Genomic DNA, 26,083 nt, shown 5'->3' on the forward strand with positions numbered 1-26,083 from the left:
TCCTTGATTTCAGCCAGTCTGGCTTCAAGAGGGATCAATCCACAGAAACAGCACTCCTGACTGTTGTGGAATCTCTTCGAGCTGCAAAAGCCACAGGTCAGTCTTCTGTCTTAACCCTACTTGATCTATCTTCAGCCTTTGACACAGTGAACCATCAGATCCTCTTGTCCACACACTCTGACTTAGGCATCTCTGGATTAGCTCTAGCGTGGCTTCGTTCTTACCCATCAGGACGAACATTCAAGGTATCTTGGCGGAGGCATGTTTCTCCCTCTCATAGCCTCTCTACCGGTGTGCCGCAGGGTTCAGTTCTTGGTCCTCTTCTTTTTTCCTTCTATACTGCATCCCTGGGTTCTATCATTCACTCACATGGCCTTTCCTATCACTGCTATGCTGATGACACACACCTTCCTGTCCTTTCCACCGGACGACTCCACTGTCTCATCACGCAGACACGCAGATTTGCCCTCTACAACATCAGAAAGATCAGACCCTACTTCATGGAATATACAACCCAACTCATTGTACAGGCACTGGTCATATCTGCTAAATAACTAAATGTAAATGTCCAACATCAGAAGAGCCTTGAACAACAACAGTGTGTATGACAGAGCATGCTGCAAAGCTGCAAAGAGGAGGCAAATTACTGTCCAAAAAAAAAATTCTGCCTGACTGTAGTTGGCTTAAGACCATTTGGATAAACCAGAAGGTTGTTGGAAAAAATGTTCTGTGGACAGACAAGGTCAGAGAAGAACTTTTGAATTTAAATTTAAAGGGTTATTGTTAGCGAGGACCAAAGTATGCATTTCACCAGATTCATATGTGTGAAATATAGTGGTGACAGTATCAGGATCTGGGAAAATGCAAATGAAAATGCAATGAAATAAAAAATGTCATGGTATCCATCTATAAACTGAAGCTCAGCAGAAAGTTGACCGTACAGCAGGACAACAAGCCTAAACACACCAAAGAATGGCTAAAGCTGAAGAAATGTAACATTTTGTAATGGCAGAGTCAAAGTCCTGACCTTAACCCCATAGAAATGTTGGGGAGGGACCTGCCAACTAACTTCCCTGAGTTGTTTTGGTAGGATGAATAGACCAAAAACTTTCCAAGTCAATGTAGAAAATAAGCAGCTACCGCAAACATTCAGTTACGGAGGGCAAAGGGTTTATATATTTATGAATTAGGAAAAAAATCTAAAGGGTCCACAAACTTTTAAAGCAGTACTGTCTCTTCTAAGAGCACTGATAATCTGCTGTGTTATGTAAAAATCCAGGAGACTTACAGACAGCAAAACTAAAATAAAATCAAAGAAGCCTGTAATATTCAGCTGCTAGAATCAAGTTAACACTCTACATTTAAAGGCTGAGATCACTATTACAGTATGTGTGTGTTAGCTGTGTGACACTGCCATCTGCTGCTCTGTCTCCTTTCACTGCTCTGGTGGTCCTTCTCATTCATTCTTAAATTATCCATTCATGTTGTTTCGTTCATTACTCCTCCTTTTTTTTTTCCTCTCGTGATCATCTCTCTCTCATTCCTTATCGTAACTTCCTGCCCATTCTCATTTTCAGTAGTTTTGTCCAGCTCCTCTCTCTAGGTCCAAAGACCCTGTGTCCCTGTCTCTGCTCTCCCATCCTTACCGTTGTTATGAGCAGCAGCACCAGTCGTCAGGGAAATAGGGTGTTGCATGGCAGCGCCCAGGCCTGGGTATCCACGGTAACCGTAGCTGAGGCTGGCTCCGTTAATGTAGAGCTGTGTGTCCTGGGAGGAGAAGGCTGATGTGTAGGCGGAGTGAGCGAGGGATGCTGGCTCCCTGAGACCTCCACTGGAAGGTTTGTCCAGGGAGATCTGCTCATCCTGTCAGAGGAGGAACAGGAAATGATGAGGGGTTTTTTTTCTTTTCAAAACATAAGAAGCTGCATGGTCTATCAATGATAACAAACAAGGCTATTTCATGAGGGGATAACACAAACTTAGGCAGAATTGTGTTGATAATGTGGACGTCAGAGTACTGTCCGTTTTATTTTATCAGATTAGATTTTTACTTGGTGTTTTATTTTATAAAGTAGAAGTGAAGACACAATAAAGACTTACGTGATAGGCTTCCAGGCGCATCCTCTTTGCAGCGTTGCGTGATTCACTCTCGCAGGCAGCAGCCAGGATGTTCTCAGCCATTGCTGAGGTGAGGTGAGGTGGAGTAGGACGGGTCTAGGGACAACAATATAAAAGGATTGAATTATTTAATCATTTTACCTACGTTTGGGTCTAATATCACTGTGTTTTTTTCTTTAAAATAAAAGGTTTACATTCAGCCAAAAGAGGCAAAAAAAAAATAAAAATATTTTAACAACTGTCCAAAACTATCCAAAAAAAGTGTGAAATGACAACAATTTGTCCGAATTACTTAAAATGCTTAAAACACACACACACAATTATCACAAAAGAAGAAACAATCAAAAAAACTGTAGCTAAACTTCCAAAAACATATGTAAAATTCCCACAAACCCATTTTACTCAAACAGAAAAAAATAAATAAACACTCAGCACTTTCTGTGCCCAAGGGCCTATTTCTCTTATTATCTGTCCATAAGGGTCTGGTCAATGAAGTTCTGATTCTAGGTAGATTCATTGATCCTATGCCAAGTCCAGAGCTGAGAGTAAGCTTCATATCTGATTCTATTTTTTAACATATTATAATATTATAATATCATTATTATATTTATGCTGGGTTGACAATAGTTGCAGTACATACACTTTGGTTTCCAATGTAGAAAAAAATACAATGTCCCTGAGGACATCTTTTAATTAGAATATGGAATGTGATGCAGGTTGAAGGCACACTGGGCTGGTTGGGTCATAACCACAGTAAGAAGACCACTATCAAGACTTAACACAGTGTAACACCAGGCTTTATCACTGGGGGGCAGCAGAGACATTCGCATGATTCATTCATATTTTTCTTCAGCACAGTGAATTCCCATTAACGCCACACAGGTCAATGTCCCTCGTACATTGTCAATGCATGAGGTTTACTAGATTGTTATGTACTCAGAATGAGTGAGGATAACTCACTGTGCCATAGAGCAATTCTGGTGTCCTGGTCTCTGTTATATGTCTTCATTTATTTTTAATTACTAATTTAGATTGTAGTGTCTATACCCCCCCCCCCCCCCCCCCCCCCCGACCAACACCACACACAATATGAAGATGTTAGCAAGCATTAAATAACAGTACACGCACCTGTCAGTGTGTCACCTATTATGACCTAGAATGTGTGTGAAATAATGAGAAGAACAGGAAGAAATGCTGCTGGGGAGAATGTATTAGTTCTATTAAGATATTGTGAAGCATGTCACATCTGTAAAACAAAATAAATTGACTAGAGTGTGTTGTTTCTATAGTTACGACATATTTACGGACACATTTTATCATCATTTTATTAAAGATAATAACTGTTTGGTCTGAACTGTTAGGTGTCAATCTTTCAGACTGCAGGCTGAGACAATTTCAAATGCCCCCCGACAGATTGACAATTTAATATTAGAGCCAGCCTGAAAGTTAGTTTAAATATTCATTATTTTCCTACAGTTGCCATTTAATATTTTGTAAAATCAAAAATGCAAAATTGTAGCATTATTTTTTACCCTTAAAATGTATCCAAACTGCACAATGTGTTAGTACTGGTTCACATCTCATGAAAAGTGCAGTTCTCAAAGACTACAATCTCAAACGGCATTGCTCTACTAAATATGCAAAGCAGTAATCTAGGTATGAGGGAGACAAGAGGGAAAAACTTGTTGCTTAGCTTCGCAGAGGCAGCAAACGTTAATTCAGCGAGCAAAAAAGAGAATGTGATGCAGCAGTTGAGTGAGTGAGCTAATAGCGAAAGTAGGAAAACTATTTATTAAAGGACAGTGTGTAAATGATTGCATAGTGCAGGCCCCAAACAGTCTTCGCCCTGAAAAAGCCACTATATTTGAAAATGTCAGCCTTTCTGCAAACGCGGTTGGGGAGTGAATCACACAGCGATGATGACATTTACAATCAACTATGCAACAAAGCCCAAAGAATTCTGTGCATTTTCTGTTGTGCTTCAGTGCTTGCTGCACAACTTGCTATATTCAACTGGAGAGTTACTGACCAAGTTTGATGTGACTGAAAGTGCTGCTTAATGTGATCGTGATGAATGGGAAAACTACAGCTAAGGGCATATTTCAGCAGTTAGGTGTTGTGACAAAGTTGACCATCCTGGCCTGTCATGGGGTAAACCAACTGGATTAACCATGGATGGTGCACTCGACTGATTTAACTCGACAGAAGACATCAAAGCTTTTATAAATGAGGGAAGACTGCATGTTCCTGAGCCTGATGATTCCAAATGGGTGATGGACCTTGGACTTTTAGTTGACATCCAACAGGAGCTCAACATAATCAATCAGAAGCTGGAGGGCCCACACCAACGTGGCTTTTAACAAGATTCTCCACACACTGACAAATATGGAAAACACATCTCACTGAGCCACTTCTCAACATCTTGTGGATCGGGAAATTGGTTTCAGAGGTGATCAGTATGATGCTGCCATTGAGAGCTTAGAGCAGGGATTTAATCAGTGATTTGTTGACTTCAAGTGTCACAGTACTGTCACTTTCCAGGTTTTTGCAGACCTCTTCTCTATTGAGTAGCCCAAGTAAGCTACAATTGAGCTGATAGACTTGCAGTGCGGCACTGACCTAAATCCAAGTTTAGAGATGTATAAGGAAAACCAGAGGTGATCAGGTCAGTTGCCCCCTACCTTATAGAGCTGTCCACACTGTTCAAGTGTGTATCTTTGTGAAAAAACGCTTTCCACAATGAACTCCAATAAGTCAAAACACAGATCCACGTTAAATGATTCACATCTGCAGGCTATTCTGAGGCTCTATCAAAGCAAATATGTCTCATGTGCACTGAAGCACTGTCAGGTGCCAGGTAGCCAAAAGCAAGTCTGAAAAAACCAAATGTTCTTAAAATATTAAAATATATTTTTTGATTGAAAACAATCTGACCAGTGAACCCTAATCCAAACAGTCTGTGTCCTATGTTCAATCACTGTAGATTCACAGTGTCCCCATGACATGCTGGCTCTAGCAATGCAAATGAGGTGCATAGAAGTATCAAGTATCAAGTACTTGATATCAAGTATACTTTAGGAATAATGATGCCACACAAGGGCCCCCTGGCAATGATAGGGCCTCAGATGCAATTAATCCAAAATGCTGCAGCAAGAGAGCTGACTGGAACTAGCAAGAGAGATCATATTTCACCTTCACCAGCTTCTCTCCATTGGCTTCCCATTAAATCTAGAATAGAATTTAAAACCCTGCTTCTTACATATAAAGCTCTGAATGGTCAGGCTCCATCATATATAGAAGACCTCATACCACCATATCATCCCAGTAGACCACTTCGCTCTCAGAATGCAGGCCTACTTATGTTCCCAGAATTTCCAAAGGTAGAATGGGAGGTAGAGGCTTTAGTTATCAAGCTCCTCTCCAGTGGAACCAGCTTCCAGTTCAGATTCAGGGAGCAGACACTCTCTCTACTTTTAAGTCTAGGCTTAAAACCTTCCTCTTTAATAAAGCATATAGTTAGTTATAGTTATGCTGCTATAGGCTTAGACTGCTTAGACCCACCCCCCAATGCACTGAGCTCCTTGCCTCCTCTTGACCCTCTCTCCTCTCCTCTCACCCTGCAATTGTCTCCATTGTATGTCATTAACTCTGTGTGTTTTCTCCCGTAGTTGTCTTTGTCCTTTACTGTCCCCCCTCTCTCTCCCTTTCTGCAGGTGTCCCTGGCTTTGAAGCTGTGTGTCTTCCAGCGTTCAGCTACTTGTCCTACCAACCTGCCCAATGTTATGTTGTTGCTTTTTGTTGCTCTGTTCTTTTCTCTCTTCACTTTCCACTCACCCCAACCGGTCAAGGCAGATGATCAAGGTCCACCAGGAGCCTGGTTCTGCTGGAGGTTTCTTTCATTAAAGGGAGTTTTTCCTCTCCACTGTTCTCTAGGGCTGGTTCAAGGGGGAATCGTTGGGTTCTCTCTATACATCTTTATAATCTTGACTGCTATATGTTTTAATGAAGCTGCTATATGTTTTAATGTAGCAGAAATCATTGTCTTCTCTGATTGGTCAAGTAGCGTGCTTTTGGAAGGCTGGGAGGCTTCCACCATACCTCCAAATTAAGTCAAGTGTTTGGGAATATTTCTAATAATATATGAAAAAAAATGCACACTGTATATGTTAATAAAATAAATACCCTTAAATGTACATCTGAATTTAATAAAATCCTTGACCGTGATTATAATTTGTGGGGATGATCTAGTCCACTGCAAAGAAGTGTTCAAGGACACACTGTGGTGGGCAAAGTGATGAAAACTCTTGCACGGTCCATCCAAGTACTTGTGGTGCTTATTGTACACTTGTCAACTTGATAAAAGTCATATGAGGATTGATATTTTTCTTTGATGGATATTGTTTGTACAGGAACAAACACTTAGAAAGCTTTTTGAGCCACAGGCTTTTGGAGGATAGGAAAAACTTTACACTTTTGATTAGGCGTTTCTCTTCAATCCAAGAAGAGGTTTCTAATCACTGAATGTTTTTCTCTTGTACAAGAGAAACATAAGGTAAAGCGCACATTGGTATTTATTATCTCAGAATTTTATTTCAGTTTATCATCTGTGGGTATTGGCTGTTTGAAAGATTTTCTCCCTGGGTCATTTGTAGTAAAGATGTTGGGAGGAGCTTTTAACTTGCTTTTACTGATTGTTCATTTATATAAAAAAGAGCAGTTGTATTGAACATGACATGTCACCTGCTGTTTATATTCAGAAACATTTGCCAAGAGAAGGTTTAGGTGGATGGATGTGTCAACAAAGCAGGACTTTCCCTTAGGAGACCAGAACTCGAGTCCAGTGTAAAACAACTGTTACTTTGTTGTAACACGTCACATGACATGAGTCAGGTGAAGTACATTGTAATGAATCAGCAAACTGAGGCAAAAGCATTTTAACGACACCTAACCATGTTTATTTAGTACCTAACATAACCCTAATGTATTTGTGCCTAACTTAAGCCAAACAGCTATGTTTGCATAGTTTTAATGCACATTTGCATTTAGTCAATTTGCAGATGCTATTGTCCAAAAGCGACTTACAAGTGAGATTCAAGTCGGCAAAAATCTGAATAAAAGTAAAGTGCTATGAGAAGAAATGTTTCTCTTTCAACGGATGCAAGTGCAAGATAGGACAGATAGGATTTTTATTTATTTATTTTTAAGATTTAAGTCCACAGGAAGTTGCAGAGGAGTTCAGTTTCTTGAATACTGGGAGTGAGGCTGCTGAGCAGGCTGAATTTAAAGAGAAAAATAGTGTAAAACTAGTGGCCACTTTGGTGCCTGGCACACAAAGAGGGGTGCAATTTCAACAGATGCCTGCCTCCCTATGTAGGAGTGCTATTTCAACCAAAAATTCTGTGGGTTAAAGCTAGGGACAAACAACCTATATAGCCATTAGGGTTGGAGGACTTCAGTTATTTCCACAGGTTACATTAGATTAACGCAACACTTCTAATGCTGACTGACTCTGAAAGACTCACTCTGAATAGGTCACTGTACAGTCACATATACAGCAAGTCGTGATGGACTGTCTGTTCTGACACCTGTCAATCATGGTCAGCATTGCAGTTTTTATGCTACAGCAGGTCTTCTGTGTTATCAGACCAGATGGAGCTTCCCTTTCTCACCACACACAGGCCTTGGGTGCCCATGACCATGTTGCCAGTTTACCCATTGTCCTTCCTTACCTCCATGCCGTTCTTCTTCATGCGACGGCAGGACTTGAGGTAGGTGCGGATGCGCTTGCGGGCGCGTTCCTGGAATTCCGGGAACTGTCTGCTGCAGGACTCAATGATGGCCTGGATCTTTTCCTTAGGCTGTTTAGAGATGGGCACCATCCGATCCAAGTTCTCATCCACAAACAGACGCACAAACATCTGCAGGAAAACAATGCAGTCTTTAGTGTCCCTTCAGGTACTTTAGCTGTCAACATCGGTTAGGGTTTATACATTAATGGATTGTATTAGTATGTCTATTAAAAGTGTATTAATGCTCGTGTTGCTGGCCGCCTGTTCAAATTAAGTTTTAAGTCACCTCCCCTTTTCTCTCTTGGTTTGGTTTCAATCGACCACTATGAAAATGTGGCTCTTTATTGCTAGATGCTCCTCTTCCTTACCCAGCTGCTCAATAAATGCTGTTTGGTTTTGGACAGGTGGTGCAATGTGGGTTGAACCTGTGAATCATGCAGTAACTGTACTGCAAAACCAAGACAATGTGCTAAAAGAGGCCAAAAATCTCCCAACTTCCTCTTTGGCTTCATTACTATGAGCGACTATTTAAACATTGCATTGTGTCAGTGAATACAATTATATAAAAAATGGATATGTGTAGTTTTAGGGCTGCTCTCTCCAATTAATCTTGCAGTATGTTGATGTTTTCATCTGATTGGTGCCACTCAGCTCTCTCTTATTCTTTCTTTGTGAAATAAGGAGATGTGGGTAACATCATGTGAAATCAAACACTAAGTGTCTTAGAATAATGGGTGACTTACGTTAAAGGCCTTTAATCTCTCGGGATCGACCCCCTCTGTGTCGTTGATCTTGTCGTTGTCATCGTGGTCGTCATGGTCATCATCGTCATCATCAGGGGCAACCTGGCTGCCTTGGCGTACAGTGGTTAGATCCTCAGCATTCAAGTCCATCTTCATGCTGTCGTAGCTGCCACCAGAACTGTACTGGGGGGACTTAACATACACACACACAGCGATGCATTAGTTTTACTATCATTTCATGGTTCTTATTAAGAGTCTCATTAGAATCTGACAGCTTGCCAATGAAAAGGCTCCTCAAATGCAAAGATTTAGCTGTTGTGGCTTTCAAATTTTGGCAGGTTAACTCCAACTCATCTTCTTTGATAAGATTTCAGTTTACCTGCCAACCCACCAACATTGTAATCATATCTTTCCTATACAATCATAATTATAGAATTTTGACAATCTGACATCTTATTCTGTTAATATTGTTTCTAAATATTGTTTTCCCATTGGATCTTAACAAGATATTAAGAGATAACAGCATTTCAAAAAAACAACAAAAAATAGGAAACAACATTTATATATGGAATATGAAAGTACTCAAGTTTAGTAAAGGTACATTATAATTAAAGTTAACTCACATAAAACAACAACGGAGGCTACAGGTTACAGAGTAAAAACTGAAATTCAGTGCATGTGCAAACACCTCACAGACGGTGAGTGTGTGTGTTTGTGTGTGTGTGTATGTGTAAAAGAAACTGTGAAAGGAAATAATTTGTTGATATTTGCATGTGGCTGTGTGTTCCAGGTCTATCTGGCTGTCTGGTGGTAATGTATTCCCCTCAAGGCTGGTGTGCATTGTTTATCAGGTTCTGTTATTCAGCTCCTTACAAAGAGGAGCCAGGATCTCCCCTGGTCTCCCCATCTCTCCTCATGTTTACCATCATCTTTTTATGTTCTAACTCATCTGTAAGTCTTTCTTTACAAACCACTGTGTATGCCTTTCGTATTCTAACAAAGATGGCCTAAATGAGAAAACCTTGATGCTGCAATTAACCAAATCAAATCAAGACTTCATGTTTACTCTGATACATCAGACTGAGCATGAATACAAGGAAACAAATGGCTTGTTGTGAAAGAGAAAAACAAATGTGTCTTCTCAGGGCAAGCAGTGTGTGCAGACAGCAGCAGGAAGGACAAAAGCTGTACTAATGGAAGTGACAGTGAAGTACAAAATGACTTTTCACTTTGCTGTTGGGTTCTTTCTATTAGAGCCTTCACCTTGGTAACGTTACATTCTGCAGCTCTTTCAGTAACAATCAGTTCTAAACTCAATAACACATGTTCAGGAGTTACTTAACAATTCAACTGTGAGTCTTATAGTGTGAGCTGCTGAAAATGCTTTAAATCCTCACAAGCAGATACTAACTCAATAATATTACTTGAACACTATTTAACATGATATTGATGCCAACATAAATGTACAAATCTAGTCCATAATTATTCTACATATTCCGCCTTAATAAGGTTTCTGCAGAATTTTCAACCACTGATTTCAGAATATTTACTGTGAGAATTCAACAATAATTTATAAAAATTGCTGACTAAGCTTTCAGCTCTTAGGTTTTTTTTGGGCCAGTGGCTGTACACCATAAAGTGCCTTTATGGGTGGTTTAAGGGGTTGATAGTTATTATTGTGAAATGTGACAATATAAGGGCTATCAGGGGTCACTTTTCCCAAACATTTTCAAGAACCCCAAACATTTGCTTAGTCTGCAACTCCTGACCTCTAGTTAGTAGCAATAAAATGCCAGCTGGCTTCACACTATGCACCACATGCAAACAGTATAACTCTCATTCTTTTTTATCTCACTGTAAACAAATAATTTGTGTGTAAATATTTGTTTGTTTGCTCTCACCTTGCCCCCGTAGTCCCTGCCATCTCGGTCCAGTCGCAGCTCGGCAGTGTGCGTGTGGGACTGGGAGTGTGTGTTGTGTGTGTGAGGGGTGCGTGTGTTGGACAGGGGCAAAGGTAGGGCCAGGTGTGGAGCCAGTGGAGGTTTGGCAGCTAGCGGGTACTTTCTGCGGAGCTCCTCTGGAGCACTGGGATGCAAAGCACCGAGCAGGGCCGCAGCTGCCGCTGATACAGTGACGGGCAGGTGAGATGTGGACAGGGGCATGCGGTGGGGGGGTGCCTCACTCAGGTTGATTGGCTGCTGGTCCTCAGACGATGAGGAGGAGGAAGTAGGAGTACTGAAGTCCAGAGGGGCAGGGCCACCATTGCCATTGACAACCTCAGTTTCCCTGACCATGGCACCGTCTGTCACAGCGGAGGAGGGAGGAGTCAGAGCAGGCAGGCCGTTCCCACTGCCGCTCTCTGAGGATGAATCATCTGGAAGAAGGGACAGAGAGCGGTGCTAAATTTACGGACTGAAAACCAGCTAACTGCCTCATTTTGAGATGTTGTCCCAGCACAGCTTCAGCTGCAGGAGCACACTGAAGTCATAGGTTTGGGGGGATGCAATGGGAGAACAAAGGACATTCATTCACATTAGCAAGTGATGGAGTTACAGACACACTGACACCAGGCAGGTACAATAGCAGCCCTTATTTATTCTGTGTAGACAATAACATGCATCAGTCTGTTTGCTACATAGGGCATCCATAAATCTGCATAAACACATAAATCTGTCAACATGGACATTTAAGGCCTAAGGCTCAGTTCATTCACACACACACACACAAGCCTCAACCTTACTAAATGGCATCTCTGGCTGGTGTTGGCTATGTAAAATGTTACATACGAAACTATAAAACAAGTATTTCAAAATATTTATGTGACTGTATCGCATGTTTATGCATTTGTATTATTTATAGAGATTTCAGTGAAAATTCAGTGATATTAATTACTTTAACAAGCTTTTACAACCTGCTACAGCATAACAGTGAAAATTTAAAAGGCATAAACCTACTGATAAGACAGTCATGGTAGGTTTTGGGTTAAGGCACTTTAGTGTGGTGTTGGTTTATATGTCACATGATGGTGTGTCTCATTTTGAAACATTTTGGAAATGTTGGTTTTGCTACAGGTATAAAAAGAATTTTGTAGATTCACATTTGTGTTTGTAGTTTGCCAAAGATTCAGAAAATGGGTGTGAGCAACTTTAAAAAACGACACTGTGTATGTATGTTTGAGTAAGTGCATCACAGAAAGCACATGTGCCAACCTCTCATGAGTGACACCAGCTTACCGTACAGGAGCATCTGTTATGTTGCAGCGTGAACTGGTCAAACATTGTACACGTCATATCACATACAGGTCGCATATATACTACAATGTTTTCATATTATTATACATATTTTCATTTGATTGCTTTCACAGCCAAATGAGGCACAGCAGATGTGATGCTATACCATCTATTAGTTATCCATTCTTTATTTATGATTGAGAATATGAATTTTTTGGTGTGTTTTTTTTGTAAAGGAGGGACACATTTCAAAAATCACACTACACTACACGATAGTCTCAAAAATAATTTCTAAACACCTCTGTCTTGACTGCACGAGCCATGGTGATATCTCTTACACCATGGAGCCACTATATTTTATATGTTAGTGAGTACACACAAATGGATCTTCATTCAATACCTAAGGAATGATAGTAGGTGACTGAATGTAGCAAAAGCAAATCATTCCAAAAGTGATTGTTGGCATAAGCTGTGTTTCTGCCTTTCCGTGCAGAACCACGGTAAATAAAAAAAAACTATGCAGCCAAAAAGATGTGATTTTAACCAAGCAGAGATTCGGTTTTGTGTTCTGAGTGACAGGCAGTGTCTGTCCCCAGAGACACAGGCCACATCCAGCTGCTTTGGAGGGGATCATTCTGGGTCGAGTGGAACATGGTAGACTGTGTGTAGACACTGTGTGTTGATTTGATTAAAGCCATCCAACCTGCAGCCTGACCAGACAGTCAACACCCTGCATTATCACAAAGACCCCTCGTCCTCACATTGTCACTACTAATGAGCCCAAAATTAAGAGAAAAATACGTAAATGTCAGAACAACGTTTTTAACACCACATTAACCCACTATGTTACAATAGTTAGTAGTGTCAGAAGTTAAGTACATATACTCAAGCACTGTACTTAAACACAAATTTTTTTGTTACAGTTCAGAAGGAAATATTGTACATTTGACTTCACATTGTCTTATAATAACAATGTTTCTTGAAGTATTTTTTACTTTTAAATTTTTGTTTGCAGTTTAAAAGTGAAAATGAGTTGACAATAAATAATCTATCTTTTAAAAAGTGTGTAGCATCCAACATTTGCTTATGAATCTGCTATAATCTAAATGAATAGATATAAGAAATTAATGGATTTGGAGGATTTCTCACAGTAAACATTCAGATATCAGGTTTCTGAAGTGGTTCTCTCCTTGAATACATGAGTATAACTTAACAAAGCCTGGACATCTAGATTTCTGCAGAAAGTTCTAACATTCATGTTAGCAACACAAGCAAAAACATGAGTCTCATCTGATGAAATACTAAAGAAAAGAGGTTTCACTGGTGTGAAATGCTTCAAAACCTATTGCTGCAGCAGGTTCTCTATCTCTGTCTGTATCTCTTTCAGGCAGACCGCTTACTAAATAAGTGATCATGGAATAAATGGTGTGTGCCAAGCAGGCTGGCAAGCAGAATGGATGCCTGTCTGCCTGACTGTTTTATTGTTCTGAATATACTACCCGCCCCATAATCCCAAATGTGTGCGGGCCGGCACACAAGCAAACAGGCGCACACACACAGAAGCTTTACTACCTCCACTAAACAGAAAGATTAAGGATGGAGAAATTTAGCAACACGTTTTTACAATGTTCAGCTTTAACCTACATGCAACTTCCAATTTTGCCACAATTTATGGGTTCGGTTTAATTAGAGCTACATTTATAGGTACTGCAATTTCCCCAGCTTTAGAAAAGTACAAAATGATGGACAGAGATGAACGAGGAGGTTTCAACTAATGCATGTATATAGAGATAGAGAAAAAGAAAGAGCAGAAAGACTGTATGAAATAACAGAAATAGAAAGCGGTTCCATTTGAGGATGATTGGAGGGCAGAGATGGGAAGGAAGAACCAAGAAAGAAAGATAAAGCAATCAGAATAGAGTCAACAGTGGGAAAAAAGGACTGTAAGGAAAAGCAGGTGATGTATAGAAAGAGAAAGGGGCCTGAGAATGGTATTTGACTGTATCATTTGCTCAGTGGAGGAGGGTGAGGAGAAGGGATGGAGCCCAAAGTGCCGCATGGAGAGAGGGAGAGATGGGTAGAGAGGTGCTGAGGTAAAGAGGGAAAGAGTGATACATGAGTGAGGGGGGCAGAGGGAAAGAGATCAAGAGGGTGCTGGGAGGAGGTTGCAGAGGAAGGGAGGGATGGGGGGGGTCATGGCTCGGGGGTGGGGGCTGCAGGAGGAGAAGAGGATGTGGAAGCACTAAGATGGGGGATGGGAAGGATGGAAAGAGGCTGAGGCAAATGTTCAGGCACGTGGAGGAGAGATTGCTTTGTTTCTGTTCTTATTTAGCTCTAATCAAATCCCAGTTTTTCCATACATCAGGTGTCTGCCTCAAAGCAACAAATAGCCTGTTAAAATATTCCTCCTCATCCAACATTTGTTTGCAGCAGTATATAGTGTGTCATCTAGTATATCACAGTAATAAAACATGGATTTGAATTTGAGAGACTGGCAGAAAGGAGGGTCTGACAAATGGAAAGGCAGAGTAGAGGGAGTGATTAAGAGGAAAGCCCTGGGACCTGGAGCTAGGAAAGCCTGAGTGTATTTATGAGTGTGTAAGGAGAATTCATGCATAGAGCGAAGGCCAACCTAATTCCTGCCGCTTTGACACAAATCCCCTTCAGCAGCAATGCCGTCGTCATTGCCTGTGCATCCCAGGATTTCTCTCTGGCTGCATAGTGAAGGATCTGTGCTCCTGTTTTCTCTGTTCCCTCCTTTCTCTCACCGTCCACGCCTACCAAAACAGGGAGCGGCTCCTCAGCCCCTTTCTATCATTCATTTCCCAGTTCTCAAAAAGCAGATCAACGAGACCTTCCTCTTCTTTCACCTCCTTTCATGTCTCAGAAATCAGGCAGAGTCCTGCCCCTGCATGTGCTGCCTCACCTCTTCGACCCAGATCGGACTACATGATATCAGTAAGATAATGGGCAGATTTGACAAGAGTGGGATGATGAGAGGACAATGTCAGGCACAACAAATTGTTTTATCCTTTATTAACCTTTATCCTTTATTTTATTTATACACACATTGTGCAGTTTAGCACCATGGTCTCCCAATAAGCATCTTACCATCCTACAATACAAAGTAGGCTTAGATTTCTCACATATTTCTACAAACCATACAGGTGCTACGTCCCTGTTTGCAATCACAATGTCATGCAAAACTGGAAGGTACGATTAGACGAGGTTCAACATGTTTTCACTTCAAGTTTGGGTATCGGCTCAGCTCTCTTATAACCTTGATGGATGTGATACCAAAAAAATATATATCCATGCAGGTAATAATACAGATTTCAGCAATGCACTTTTTGTTTATACAAAATACAGAATGTAAACACACTCGAGACCCCAGTCTTGCTTTTTCCTCCCTCTTCCCTCTTTTGTTCCTGTATCTAAAAAAAAGGGTATTGGATCCTCCTCCTTCTTCAAAAATGCAGTCAGAATCATCCTTCGTACACAGAGTTCATGTTTGTATGTGAATGTTGTAAATGCAGCAGACAGTGACAGGATAGTCTCCTGCACTCTCTGGACCACTTGTAAAGCCAACTGTAAAACAGCACATGAAACATTATCGTTCGCTTTAATCTCTTTCTCCACATAAGTATCACAGCACCCGCTCCCCCACCCTCCTCTCTCCTCCATTTTCCCCTCTCCTTGCCTGTTTTTGTGTATGCTTGTCTTTTGCTTATTAGCGCACCTGGGACTGTCACAAGTCACCAGATCGTCTCAGTAACCACCTACAGAACCTCCGGTCGCCCTGCTGCCCCCAGTCATCCTCTCCACCTCCTCGTCTCCACGGCATATTTCCCTGGCATCCACCCACCCTCCTCCAGCGACTCACAGCTCCATCGCTCCCTCCTGTATCAGGTCTCCAAGCTCCTCTGAGCGGACTCTCCCTCCCCGAACGCCGCTCTCCGCTTGCACTCCCATTCCCCCCCATTTCTTCCTATGCAGCATAACTCTCCAACAAAACCATTCATAACTTCCCAATTGCTGGGTTCCGTCTCTCTCTCTTGGTCCACTCCTATTGACTACACTCAGAAACTTAGTTCCGAGTGCTCGCTTCAGAGGACAAGTGAGACAACGCTGCTCTGCGGACAGTTTTTGGTCACTGGCTGTCCGACCTAGTGAAAGATGAGATGGCACACAGGAATTGCCCCGACTCCCTGGACGGGTTGATTAGTTTAGCCATCCGCCTGGACAACCGCATCCACGAACGGCGGAGAGAGAGAGGAAAGAAACCAGCATCTGTTCTCCAGGACCTGAGCACTCCCCCTCTTCCCAAAGTCCCCTTCTCGCCTTGGTTCAGCTCTGCAGCACCTCCTAAACCAGCGGAGCCTATGGAGCTGGCTTGTGCATGCCTTTCCCCCATCAAACTACAATGCAGGTTCCAGGTGGGTGAGTGCATCTACTGTGGCTCCACCAGACACTTTATTGCCCTGTGCACCTTGCGCCCTGATGAGCGGAGCAACACCCCCCGACAATTCCCAGACCCGGCTGCCAGTCCCCACTACTCTCTTGCACCAGTCCTTCTCTCTCCCCCTACAGGCCCTGATTGTATCTGGTGCAGAGTACAATTTGCTTGACACCTCCTTAGCTAAACAGTGGTCAATCCATATTGTTTCCCTAAATCGGCCCTTAAGAGTCAGAACCCTAGACGGATCTGTAGTAACTGAAATTACACACAAGATGGCTCCTCTGCACCTGTTAGTTTCTGGTAATCATCCAGAGAACGCATCATTCTTTCTTATGCACTCTCCTGAAAACCCCATGGTCCTATGTCAATCTATGTGGAGACACAACCCCCACATAGATTGGTCCTCCCACAAAATAATAGGGAAACTCCTGTCATAACTCTTGTCTCCTCTCAGCCCCGTTTCCAGGTCGCCACCCTTCTCCCAAAAACAGTTCCCTCACACCGGATTTGTCTCTCATTCCCCCGACTATCACAACCTCATGCTAGCCTCCAACAAGGAGAAGGCACCGTCACACAACCCCACCGGCCCTACGACTGTGCCATAGTCCTTCAGCCTGGAGCGCAACTATCCACTGGCCGCCTCTACAACCTCTCTCGCCCCGAGAGCCATAGAGAAATACATAGTTATTGCGGAGTCATTGCAGGCTGGCCTCATCCATCCGTCCTCCTCCCCAGTCGCTGCTGGCTTCTTCGTTGTCAGCAAGAAGGATAAGACCCTGCACCCATGCATTGATTACCCGTGAACTTAATAATATCACTGTCCAAGACCGGAGACAAGGACCTCTCATCAGTTTGTTGTAGAGGTTGTTGAAGTGGCGGACACCGCAGAAGTCGGCCTAATTGCATTCCTCTCCCAGCGCAGTAAATGCGACCTGAAGCTGCGGCCCTGCGCCTTCTTCTCTTGTCAACCATCCCCTGCAGAGAAGAACTACTCAGTGGGTGATCGCGAGCTTCTGGCAGTGAAACTCTAGAGGAATGGCACCATTGGTTACCTGGGAGATTGAGAGGACGGTGCGCACACCTCAGCAGCAGGAGCCCGATCCCAGAACCGGACCTCCTGGTCTCCTATTTGTCCCATCCCAGGTCTGCTCCCAGGTTCTCCAGTGGGCCCTCTGCTCTAAGCTCTCCAGTCATCCCAGGGCAGACCACTCCATAGACCTCGTCCGGCGACTTTTCTGGTGGCCGTCCCTCATCAGGTACACCTGAGAATTTGTGGCGGCCTGTGCTATCTGCGCCCTGGGAAAAACCCCTAAAACCACAGATTGCCTCTTCCAGCCTCTTCATCTTTGGTCTAACATCACCCTGGACTTCATCTCTGGACTCAATCTCAAGGAAACACTACCATCGTCACCATTATTGACTGTTTCTCCAAAGCTGTCAGCTTTGTCCCCCTACCAAAACTGCCCACAGCCACAGAAACTTCCCAACTACTTACCCAGCATGTCTTCCGCCTTCGTGGCATCCCCTGTGATATAGTTTCGGACGGGGTCCACAGTTCATTTCCCAAGTCTTTTTGCAACGCTCTGGGAGCAACAGTGAGTCTGACCTCGGGATTTCACCCCCCAGTCTAATGGCCAAACTGAACGTGCCAATCAAAGCCAGGAAACCGCCCTCAGATGTGTTAACTCTTCCAACCCCTGCACCTGGAGCTCCTTTTTACCTTGGGTAGAATATGCTCATAATTCTCTCATCTCTTCTGCCACAGGTCTCTCACCTGTCATGTGTTCCCTAGGGTACCAGCCCCCAATGTTTCCAAGCCAGGAAATGGAGATCGCTGTTCCATCTGTCCATGTAAACATCCACCGCTGCCTTAGACTGTGGAGAGAGACACGGGCAGCACTCCTCAGAACAACGCACAGGAACAAGCGGCTACCCCACCGCAGAAGAGCCGCGGCCCCAATCTACGAACCAGGTCCGACTGTTTATCTCTGTACCCAAAATATTCCCCTGGGCATTGAATCCAGGAAGTTAGCCCCCTGATATAGCAGCCCCTTCCTATTGAAAAAAATATTAACCCATCTGCAGTAAAACTCAAACTAAAAAGTACATCCAGTTCCATGTATCCTAGTTGAAACCAGTCTCTTCCAGTCCTCTGTGCAGCATAACTCTCAAATAAAACCATTCATACCTTCCCAATTACTTGGTTCCATCTCTCTGTCCGGGTCCACTCCTATTGACAACACTAATAAAGTCTGGCAATGAGAGTCATGATGCCAAGGAGTTGCAATGCAAATAAAATACACCCATTCAGCCTCACAGACAAGCACTGCACGCTGCACACATTCAGGACGTGGTTTTGGGTTGGATATTTTTTGACACTTAATGATGAGACCCATGCAGTTTTCACTGGCGTTTGCTATAGGTTAATCTGTATCATTCATTAGTTATTAACTATAAAACATTCAACTTCATTTTTCTGTTTTACTTTATGCTTTAACATACAAACAGTCTTAGTAACAACAATTAATGCCAATTATATTAATGGCCAGTTAGCTACTGGCTGCCTGCTTAGAAATTGCATTGTGGTGGTCAGTTATGGTTTGACTTTGGATTAAAAAAACAAACAAAAAAAAAACTTGCAGATTCATATACAGTACATGAGTATTGTGTTAAATACTCAAAATTATTCTATAAAGAGCAAAATATGCTCTTTCCACATTGTCTTGTCATAGCTCCAAAGCTCTGCCAGAAGTAATTAACGTTTACTGTATATATACAGTATATATACTTATTACTTCCATAAGCTGTCTCAATTTAGGGGCTGCATCCTTCAAAGGTTGCATTTGAAGACCAATAACATTACAGTGTTCGAACAGGTCGTCCCATTTTAAAAGCTCCCTTAAAAGCGATTGCAAATTTTCTCTCATCCAGTGCACTCACGTTGATGCATGGCAGTGTTTAGTGAATCGCAGTTGCCCAACTAGCACCAGGGCACTGGAGGCACCTCGTGTAGAGGGCAAATTACTTCTTTGGTGAAGGACACACAGTAAAGTCCTTAGATAAGCTGAACCTGCTGCCAAAAGCTTGTGGATCCCCAGAGAGGAGCAGGACAGGTGGGCGACACACCTCTCTAATAATGTGTGCATATAATTGTGGCAATGGCAAGTTTGTCTCTTTGGTGAGTGCTGTGCATTTGTGATGATGTATTTCTCAATAGAGGTCTCAAGCTGATCAACAATGATCCACTTTTTAATCACTATGTATTCTGTGCTGTTCTTAAATGTCCTGCAAATGTTGTATCACAGCTGCTGATAAGAATCTGCACCGAACCAAATGAAAGGTCCACTTATGACAATAAGGCAGAAATATTTAATTTCTGAGATATTATATATAATTTACAAGTGTAAATGTACAAGTGTTAGTGTGTTAGTTTGTGTTAGTTTGCATGAGAAGCACGAAAAATGTGCAGTAGAGGTGGGACTTCTGCAAAAACTACTCCTAAAACTGTGCAAGGCATTTACCTGATGTTCTGCACATAGGTGAAGGTAAACAAAATAAAACTTTATGAAAAATGCAAACAATGTTGTGGTGGAACACTGTAGCTCAGGACCACAGGGTCAGTATATATCTATATATCGTGTCTCTGGGCAAGACACTGAACCCCTAAGAGCCCATTCCCCTCCCCAGCTGTGCAGTGTCGTTCCAAGCCCGATAGGCATTTGGGAGGGTTGCGTCAGGAAGGGCATCTAGCGTAAAAACTGTGCCAAGTCAACATGCCAACAATGATCCGCTGTGGCGACCCTGAACTCACGGGATAAGCCAAAAGGACAAAATATATATATATAGTGGTGGAACACGAAAAAAAATTCTTTTCAGTTTCAGTTGCAAAACATGGCTGAAACGTGGAGACAACAGACAAGACAAATCATTATGACAGGCTGCTGCATACAGACCTACTGCAAGTGATGAAAGAATCAAGGTTAGTTAGAGTAAATAAGCAAGGTAGTGTTAATGTAGTGTAATATGGGGCAGCATAGTGGTGGACTGGTTAGTGCAGCAGCCTCACAGCTAGAAGGTCCCGCGTTTGAATCCTTCCAGCTGAAGCCTTTCACTGAGGAGTTTGCATGTTCTCCCCGTAGTTGTGTGGGTTTCCTTCCTAGTCTGGTTTCCTCCCACAGTCCATGCATGTTAGGTTAACTGGGGACTCTAAATTGCCTGTGGGTGTGAATGTGAGTGTGAATGGTTGTCTGTCTGTGTATATGTCTCCGGGTGTTGCCCTGAGAAAGACTGGAGACCTGTCCACGGTGGACACCACCTCTCGTCCAATGACGGCCGGGTTAGCTCCAGCGCCCCTATGACCCTAAACACGATAAGTGGTTAAGATAATGGATGGATGGATGGATGGATAGTGTAAAATGATTAAGAGAGTGATAGACCACTCAGAACAGTGACGATTATTCTCAGTGGAACAACTTGCCATTGATTTTTAATGATTGATTTCATTGCAAATTATTCCTAAAACCCTGCACCATATATCACTATTTTTTTAGAAAAGCTGCTATGAAATCAGTCATTATAGGTCCCCCCACACAAATCCTGTAGAGACTGATTGCATTTTGTAGACTCCATATCTACTGTAGATCTTTCAAGGTCCTTCTAGCCCAGGCAGAGGAAAAAAGATCCAAGTTAAACATCTTTGTCAACAAAGCAACATTCTTTGTCTACACTCTTCAATAGTTTTCAGAACAAAATGAAAAACACCAACAATAATATAAAGTCAGACAGGTGGTAAATTATACTGCTCTAGCACAATTGACAATTACAGTACATTTAAGACTGTGGATCATTTCAATAAACAAAAAAGATTTCTGTGATAAATCACTACTCAATGCTGCTGCTGAGCTCAGAGCATACAACAGGATACGGATACTGTCTGAAGCTACCGCACTGAAAACATCCAGCATGCACTGATGACACGGTTATACCCTGTGGAGCAAAGCTTCCACCAAAACGCACATGTAAAGTCAACTTGCAGTCATTTCTAATTAGTCAGAAAATATATGTTCCTGTAAACCTGAGAGCAACGGCCCTTTAATTAAAAAACATGACATCAATCACCTGAGTGCAAGCTCTCAACAGGAGTGAAGAAGCCCATTTCAATCAATATGTTTTAATAATGGTCATGAGATATTTTACATTTCAGCCACACACCAGGGAGAACACAACAAATCAATGTCTTTATTGTAGTGATGGCAGCACTTGTGCATTGATTGAAATAAGGCAGGCAGATTAAAAATCCTGGCGTTAATTAAGCAGACTGTTTCTTTAATGCAACGGAGAAATGAGGACAGTATAAACAGTAGCCTGAGGGGTTGCACCCTATTTGTACTAGCAAACACACTCCCTGCTGAGATGGAAAGCAACTGTGCCTCCTCATGTATTTCTTCTTACATCAGCTCTCTGCTGTTGCACACCTCTCCATTTCCTCTTTCTGAGACTCTCTTATGTCTGTCTCTAGCTGAGCTGGGGCCTTTCACTTCTTTCATGTTCAAACTCTTCCTGTATCTATTTTCTCAAACAAACCAAAGGAATCACACAATAATACATGCTTTTGTGCAGTACAAATTGGATTTTCTTATATAAAACCTCAAGGACACGGGTCCTAGTCGATTCAACACCTGCAGGTTGCCTATAGCAACATGTCATTCTGAAGCTTCATGCTTGTAGTCCTTTATGGGTTCCACAACAATGGACAATGTGACCCTGTGTGTGTATGTGTGTCATATTGTGCATATGAATAGGGAGGTTTGTCTGGTTTTATGTATGTATCGCAGGCTGCATCTTATGACTCTGTTCTTTGCTTTCAGTCGTTATCTTCAGTCGTTATACTGAATTATGGTTCTCAGTGTGTGAAATGGGTTTTTAAACAAGTGACTTCTCTAAAAAATCCTCTATTTAAGTTTTATGGTTTTAATTGTTTTGCTCCTGTTAAATACCACATAATATTTATATGTTAGTGAGGGTCACCGTGTTCTTGTTTTTAATTTTTACCGTGTGAAGGTCACACTGGGTTTCTGCATTTCTAAGAAAAACCATTTGTAAATGTTTCAAACGAAAGAAATTAGTACAAAAGTGTTTGAAATCTGAGAAAAATACTAGGAAGACCAGAAATACTGGTCTTTGACTTTTGTCTTCCCACAGATGTTCTTCACAGGGTTGCCAACTGTCCCTTATGAGTTGGGACATCCCTTCAATTCAGTTTGTCTGCTGTGGGACCTCCTTTGTCCTGTATGTACTACCACTCCACTTTGCAGGCTAATAACTAGCTGGTGCTATGCCAAGTTCTTAGTCAAAATTGCACCCTTTTACTTTATCCAGGGGAGGGCACTACATTCAAGTTAACTGTTATGTGAAGTTAAGTGAAATAGAGGTTTATGCAGTTCTCAACGTAACACCTGCACCAATTCATCGAATATAACCACAGATCATGGGCTTCTTGGTTCTAGGTTAAGAAAACAGTAGGCTGCCTGGGGGTAGTGGGTAGTTTTACTAACCCATTGTGGGTATTGATGCCAGTTCTCAGTTTTAACATTAGACATATTTTCTTTGACTATTTACAACTAAAACAGATGTCCCATGGGGATCGGTTGGTAATTATACAGTGTGCTTCTGTTCAAAGAAGCTATAAACTAGATTCTTCACAACTTTAAACTTCTTAGAACGTCTGTAAAACAGAAAGAAACAAAGATCCTGTTAGCCTTTTTATTTTAACCAAATTGCTGTTTTTAATTCAACTGTACACACAAAGACACACAGCTTTACAGAAACAAATACACAAGCACCCAGACACAAATGTACTAAATGGCTCTGTCTGAAGCTTTAAAAAAAAGAAATGTATCTGTGGTGCATTTTACATTTCTACAATTATTTGTCAGCTATTAAGAGCACTGGATCGATTTCAGTGTCATTAGCATGGGTGTTGTTGAGTGGACTACAGAGGAGGAGGAGAAAGAGGGGGAGGAAGATATGCAGAAATACACAAAAGGAGTCAAAATAAAGAAGCAAAGACAAAAATTATAAGAAAAAATAATGGACACAATGAGGTGATAAAAAATACATATCTGGGAGGGATGAAAAGAAAGATACTAACATACTGAGAGGACCAAATAAGATGATGATGGAGAGCCTAGGGAGAAAAAAGAAAAGGAGCTGGAAAATTGATTTAGTGAAAAACAAGGCAGAGAAGTAGAGAAGTGTGCATATTAGAGGGCTAAAGGGTAGAGGGACGCACAAAAGAGCAGAGAGGAGGAGAAATGGTTGGAAAGATGGAGAAAGGGGAGCAGAGGGAGGGTGAAGGCTCTAATGGGTTGTCCCTTGTCATTTTTTATTTGCGGCTTCACTACGCTAAGACAGCTAGAGGCTTTCTACCCCCTCCCTCTCCTCAGAGATGCTAACCTGAGCAATAGTGGTAACAGATGCCAATTCCTTCACTCCCCCCTCCTCAGCCTCCTATCCCAAGGGATATACGGCCGAAGGGAGGTTGTGGACGAGATACAAGCAGAAGGGGAGGTGAAGGCAGTGGTTAGGTAATGGGGAAGATGAGTCGGTGACTCCCCCACGTGGGATTACAATGATTACCCCGCTAAGACGCGGCACGAGCTGCGAGCTGACTCCCTGTGCCTGCTTGCCGCACCCCATGACGCACCGTCCTGCTCTGCCTGGCATCGTCATAGCAACGACCCTCAAAATCCAACATACCCCTCCCACAATCACACACACACGTCCTGCCAAAATAGACATCCCAGAGCTCTTATTCTCTGTTCTTCTCGTGCTCTGGGTGACAGCGACCCCCCTCACTGACAGGGCAGGGGAACACTCACACTCACACACACATACACCCTGCTTCACCATTTTCAAATTATTTTGATGCAACTGATGCCTTTCATCAGTCAACATCTACATTTGGGGCTCTGAACAGTTAGTTGATGGCTGGATTGTAAAGACAAGCAGCATCAGACACCAAAACACTGCGTGATGTTTTATGTTTGGAGAAAGTACAGGACTGTTCTAAAAGCCAATTATTTAATTCTTCATATTGACAACAGCAGGTAAACACAGTTTTAAGATTTTCACTAAACCAAACAATCTAGGAATGCATGTAAGTCAACCTTTTAGGCAGGCACCCTTTTTCAGCTGTGCCCCTCTGTAGTGCTACCCATCCTGTGCTGACACGGTTACGTTACAAAACACAGAACAAGCAAGACGGACATTGTGATGGGCATTTAATTCTGACATAGACCAGATGATAAATCATACGGTATTTGTCTTTCTCAAACCTATTTTGTGTACAATCTGCATAAATCCCCTACACACCTGACTAGTGGAGAATGGAAGCAGCATGTGTGTGTCCTCTGATGTCTTTGAGGTGTTCAGTGTCTCCAATATCTCTGTGTTGACACACAAACAGGCCTCCTACCTAGAGCCTGCAAAAGGACCATCTGGACACCACACTCAAACATACACTCACACACTTACTGATGTATATGCATGTGCTCAAAAGCATCGTCTTCTGTTCATACACACACCCAAACCAGCCACCAGATTTACAGTAAATGAGGGACGCACACTTGCAGTGGCAGTCCATCTGACAGATAATCATTCCTCTGTGACCTACAAAACCAAGGATAGGAAACACTATCATTACAAAAAACTGCACTTTCTCTAAAAGCTCCAGCATCAAATGGACAGGCTGTTGTAAATGGAGGATGTGCCTGCAAAGAGGAAGAGAGAGGGGGGAATTTGCAAAGTGATAGCTAAAAGCCTGATCAATCTAAGAGAGGGAGATGGTGATAGGTAGAAAACGAGGTCTGTTTTCAGTCTTGCTTTTAAAACTGCTGTAGCTCCCCCCTTATCTTTTAATCCGCTCTGTTCTCTTTTATTATGAGATAATTCATGTTTCTTCACAAGCTTTAATAAGCCTTTATTCATACATCCCTCAGGTCTTTGTTCTCTCTCCACACCATCCGCCTCCCTGCTTCTCTTTCTCCTTTTTTTTTTCATTTAGACCGCTGACTGTTGGCTGTTCAGCTCAAACTCCATTACTGACATCGCACATGCCTTCACATGCAAAGGGAGACACAGGGGGGTGGGATGGGGTGTGGGGTACGGGGTAGACATCTGTCAATCACAAGATTGCAGCAGCAGGGATGCTGGGACAGATTGGACCGACAGCAAAACCTGGTTGTTATCTGCCATTACCCTACTATCCAACCACTGACACACGCACGCGTGCAAACACAAACACACACACACCTCTGTTGCTGCAACTTGATTGCTCCTACATCTGAAGTTGATCCAACCTCTTCTTGATTTCTTATTGTATCATGGACATGAACACATATAGTATTTCCCTGATAAATATCTATAGCACCGCTCTGACTAACACCAGTCAAATCTATAGGTGAAAATATGTTCTGCTATACCTTCATAGATTTCAGCAGACACAGTGAGTCAACATGCGGCCAGAAATTTACTGCAGCTCCATTCAGACTGATTACACCCACCTGCTGTGTTTGCTTTCTAAAGCAAGCTGGAACAAAGCTAAATATTCAGTTTAAATCTAATATCACTAAAAAAGACTACTGTAACACATTCAAAATACGTTAGAATACATACTGAGTGATACTAAATGTTTCATTTGGACTTGCTTGTGTGTGTGGAAAGTATTGTAAAAGTATTGTAAAG

General features: G+C 42.3%; 1 protein-coding gene across 4 annotated transcripts in view; it reads right to left on the minus strand.

The window, feature by feature from the left end:
* LOC137139065 (nucleolar protein 4-like) overlaps nucleotides 1-26,083 on the minus strand; it is a 150,322-nt gene that overhangs the window by 6,621 nt on the left and 117,618 nt on the right. For all 4 annotated transcript variants that reach the window (XM_067525768.1, XM_067525771.1, XM_067525770.1 and 1 more), the window contains 5 exons: nucleotides 10,552-11,024; nucleotides 8,651-8,842; nucleotides 7,848-8,036; nucleotides 2,101-2,214; nucleotides 1,647-1,863 (listed from right to left, as the gene is read on the minus strand). In XM_067525768.1, the coding sequence (XP_067381869.1) occupies nucleotides 1,647-1,863; nucleotides 2,101-2,214; nucleotides 7,848-8,036; nucleotides 8,651-8,842; nucleotides 10,552-11,024 (1,185 nt within the window). The remainder of the gene's footprint in view (nucleotides 1-1,646; nucleotides 1,864-2,100; nucleotides 2,215-7,847; nucleotides 8,037-8,650; nucleotides 8,843-10,551; nucleotides 11,025-26,083) is intronic.

This window comes from Channa argus, chromosome 13 (genome assembly GCF_033026475.1).
Source record: "Channa argus isolate prfri chromosome 13, Channa argus male v1.0, whole genome shotgun sequence".
In the NCBI taxonomy this organism is placed as follows: domain Eukaryota; kingdom Metazoa; phylum Chordata; class Actinopteri; order Anabantiformes; family Channidae; genus Channa; species Channa argus.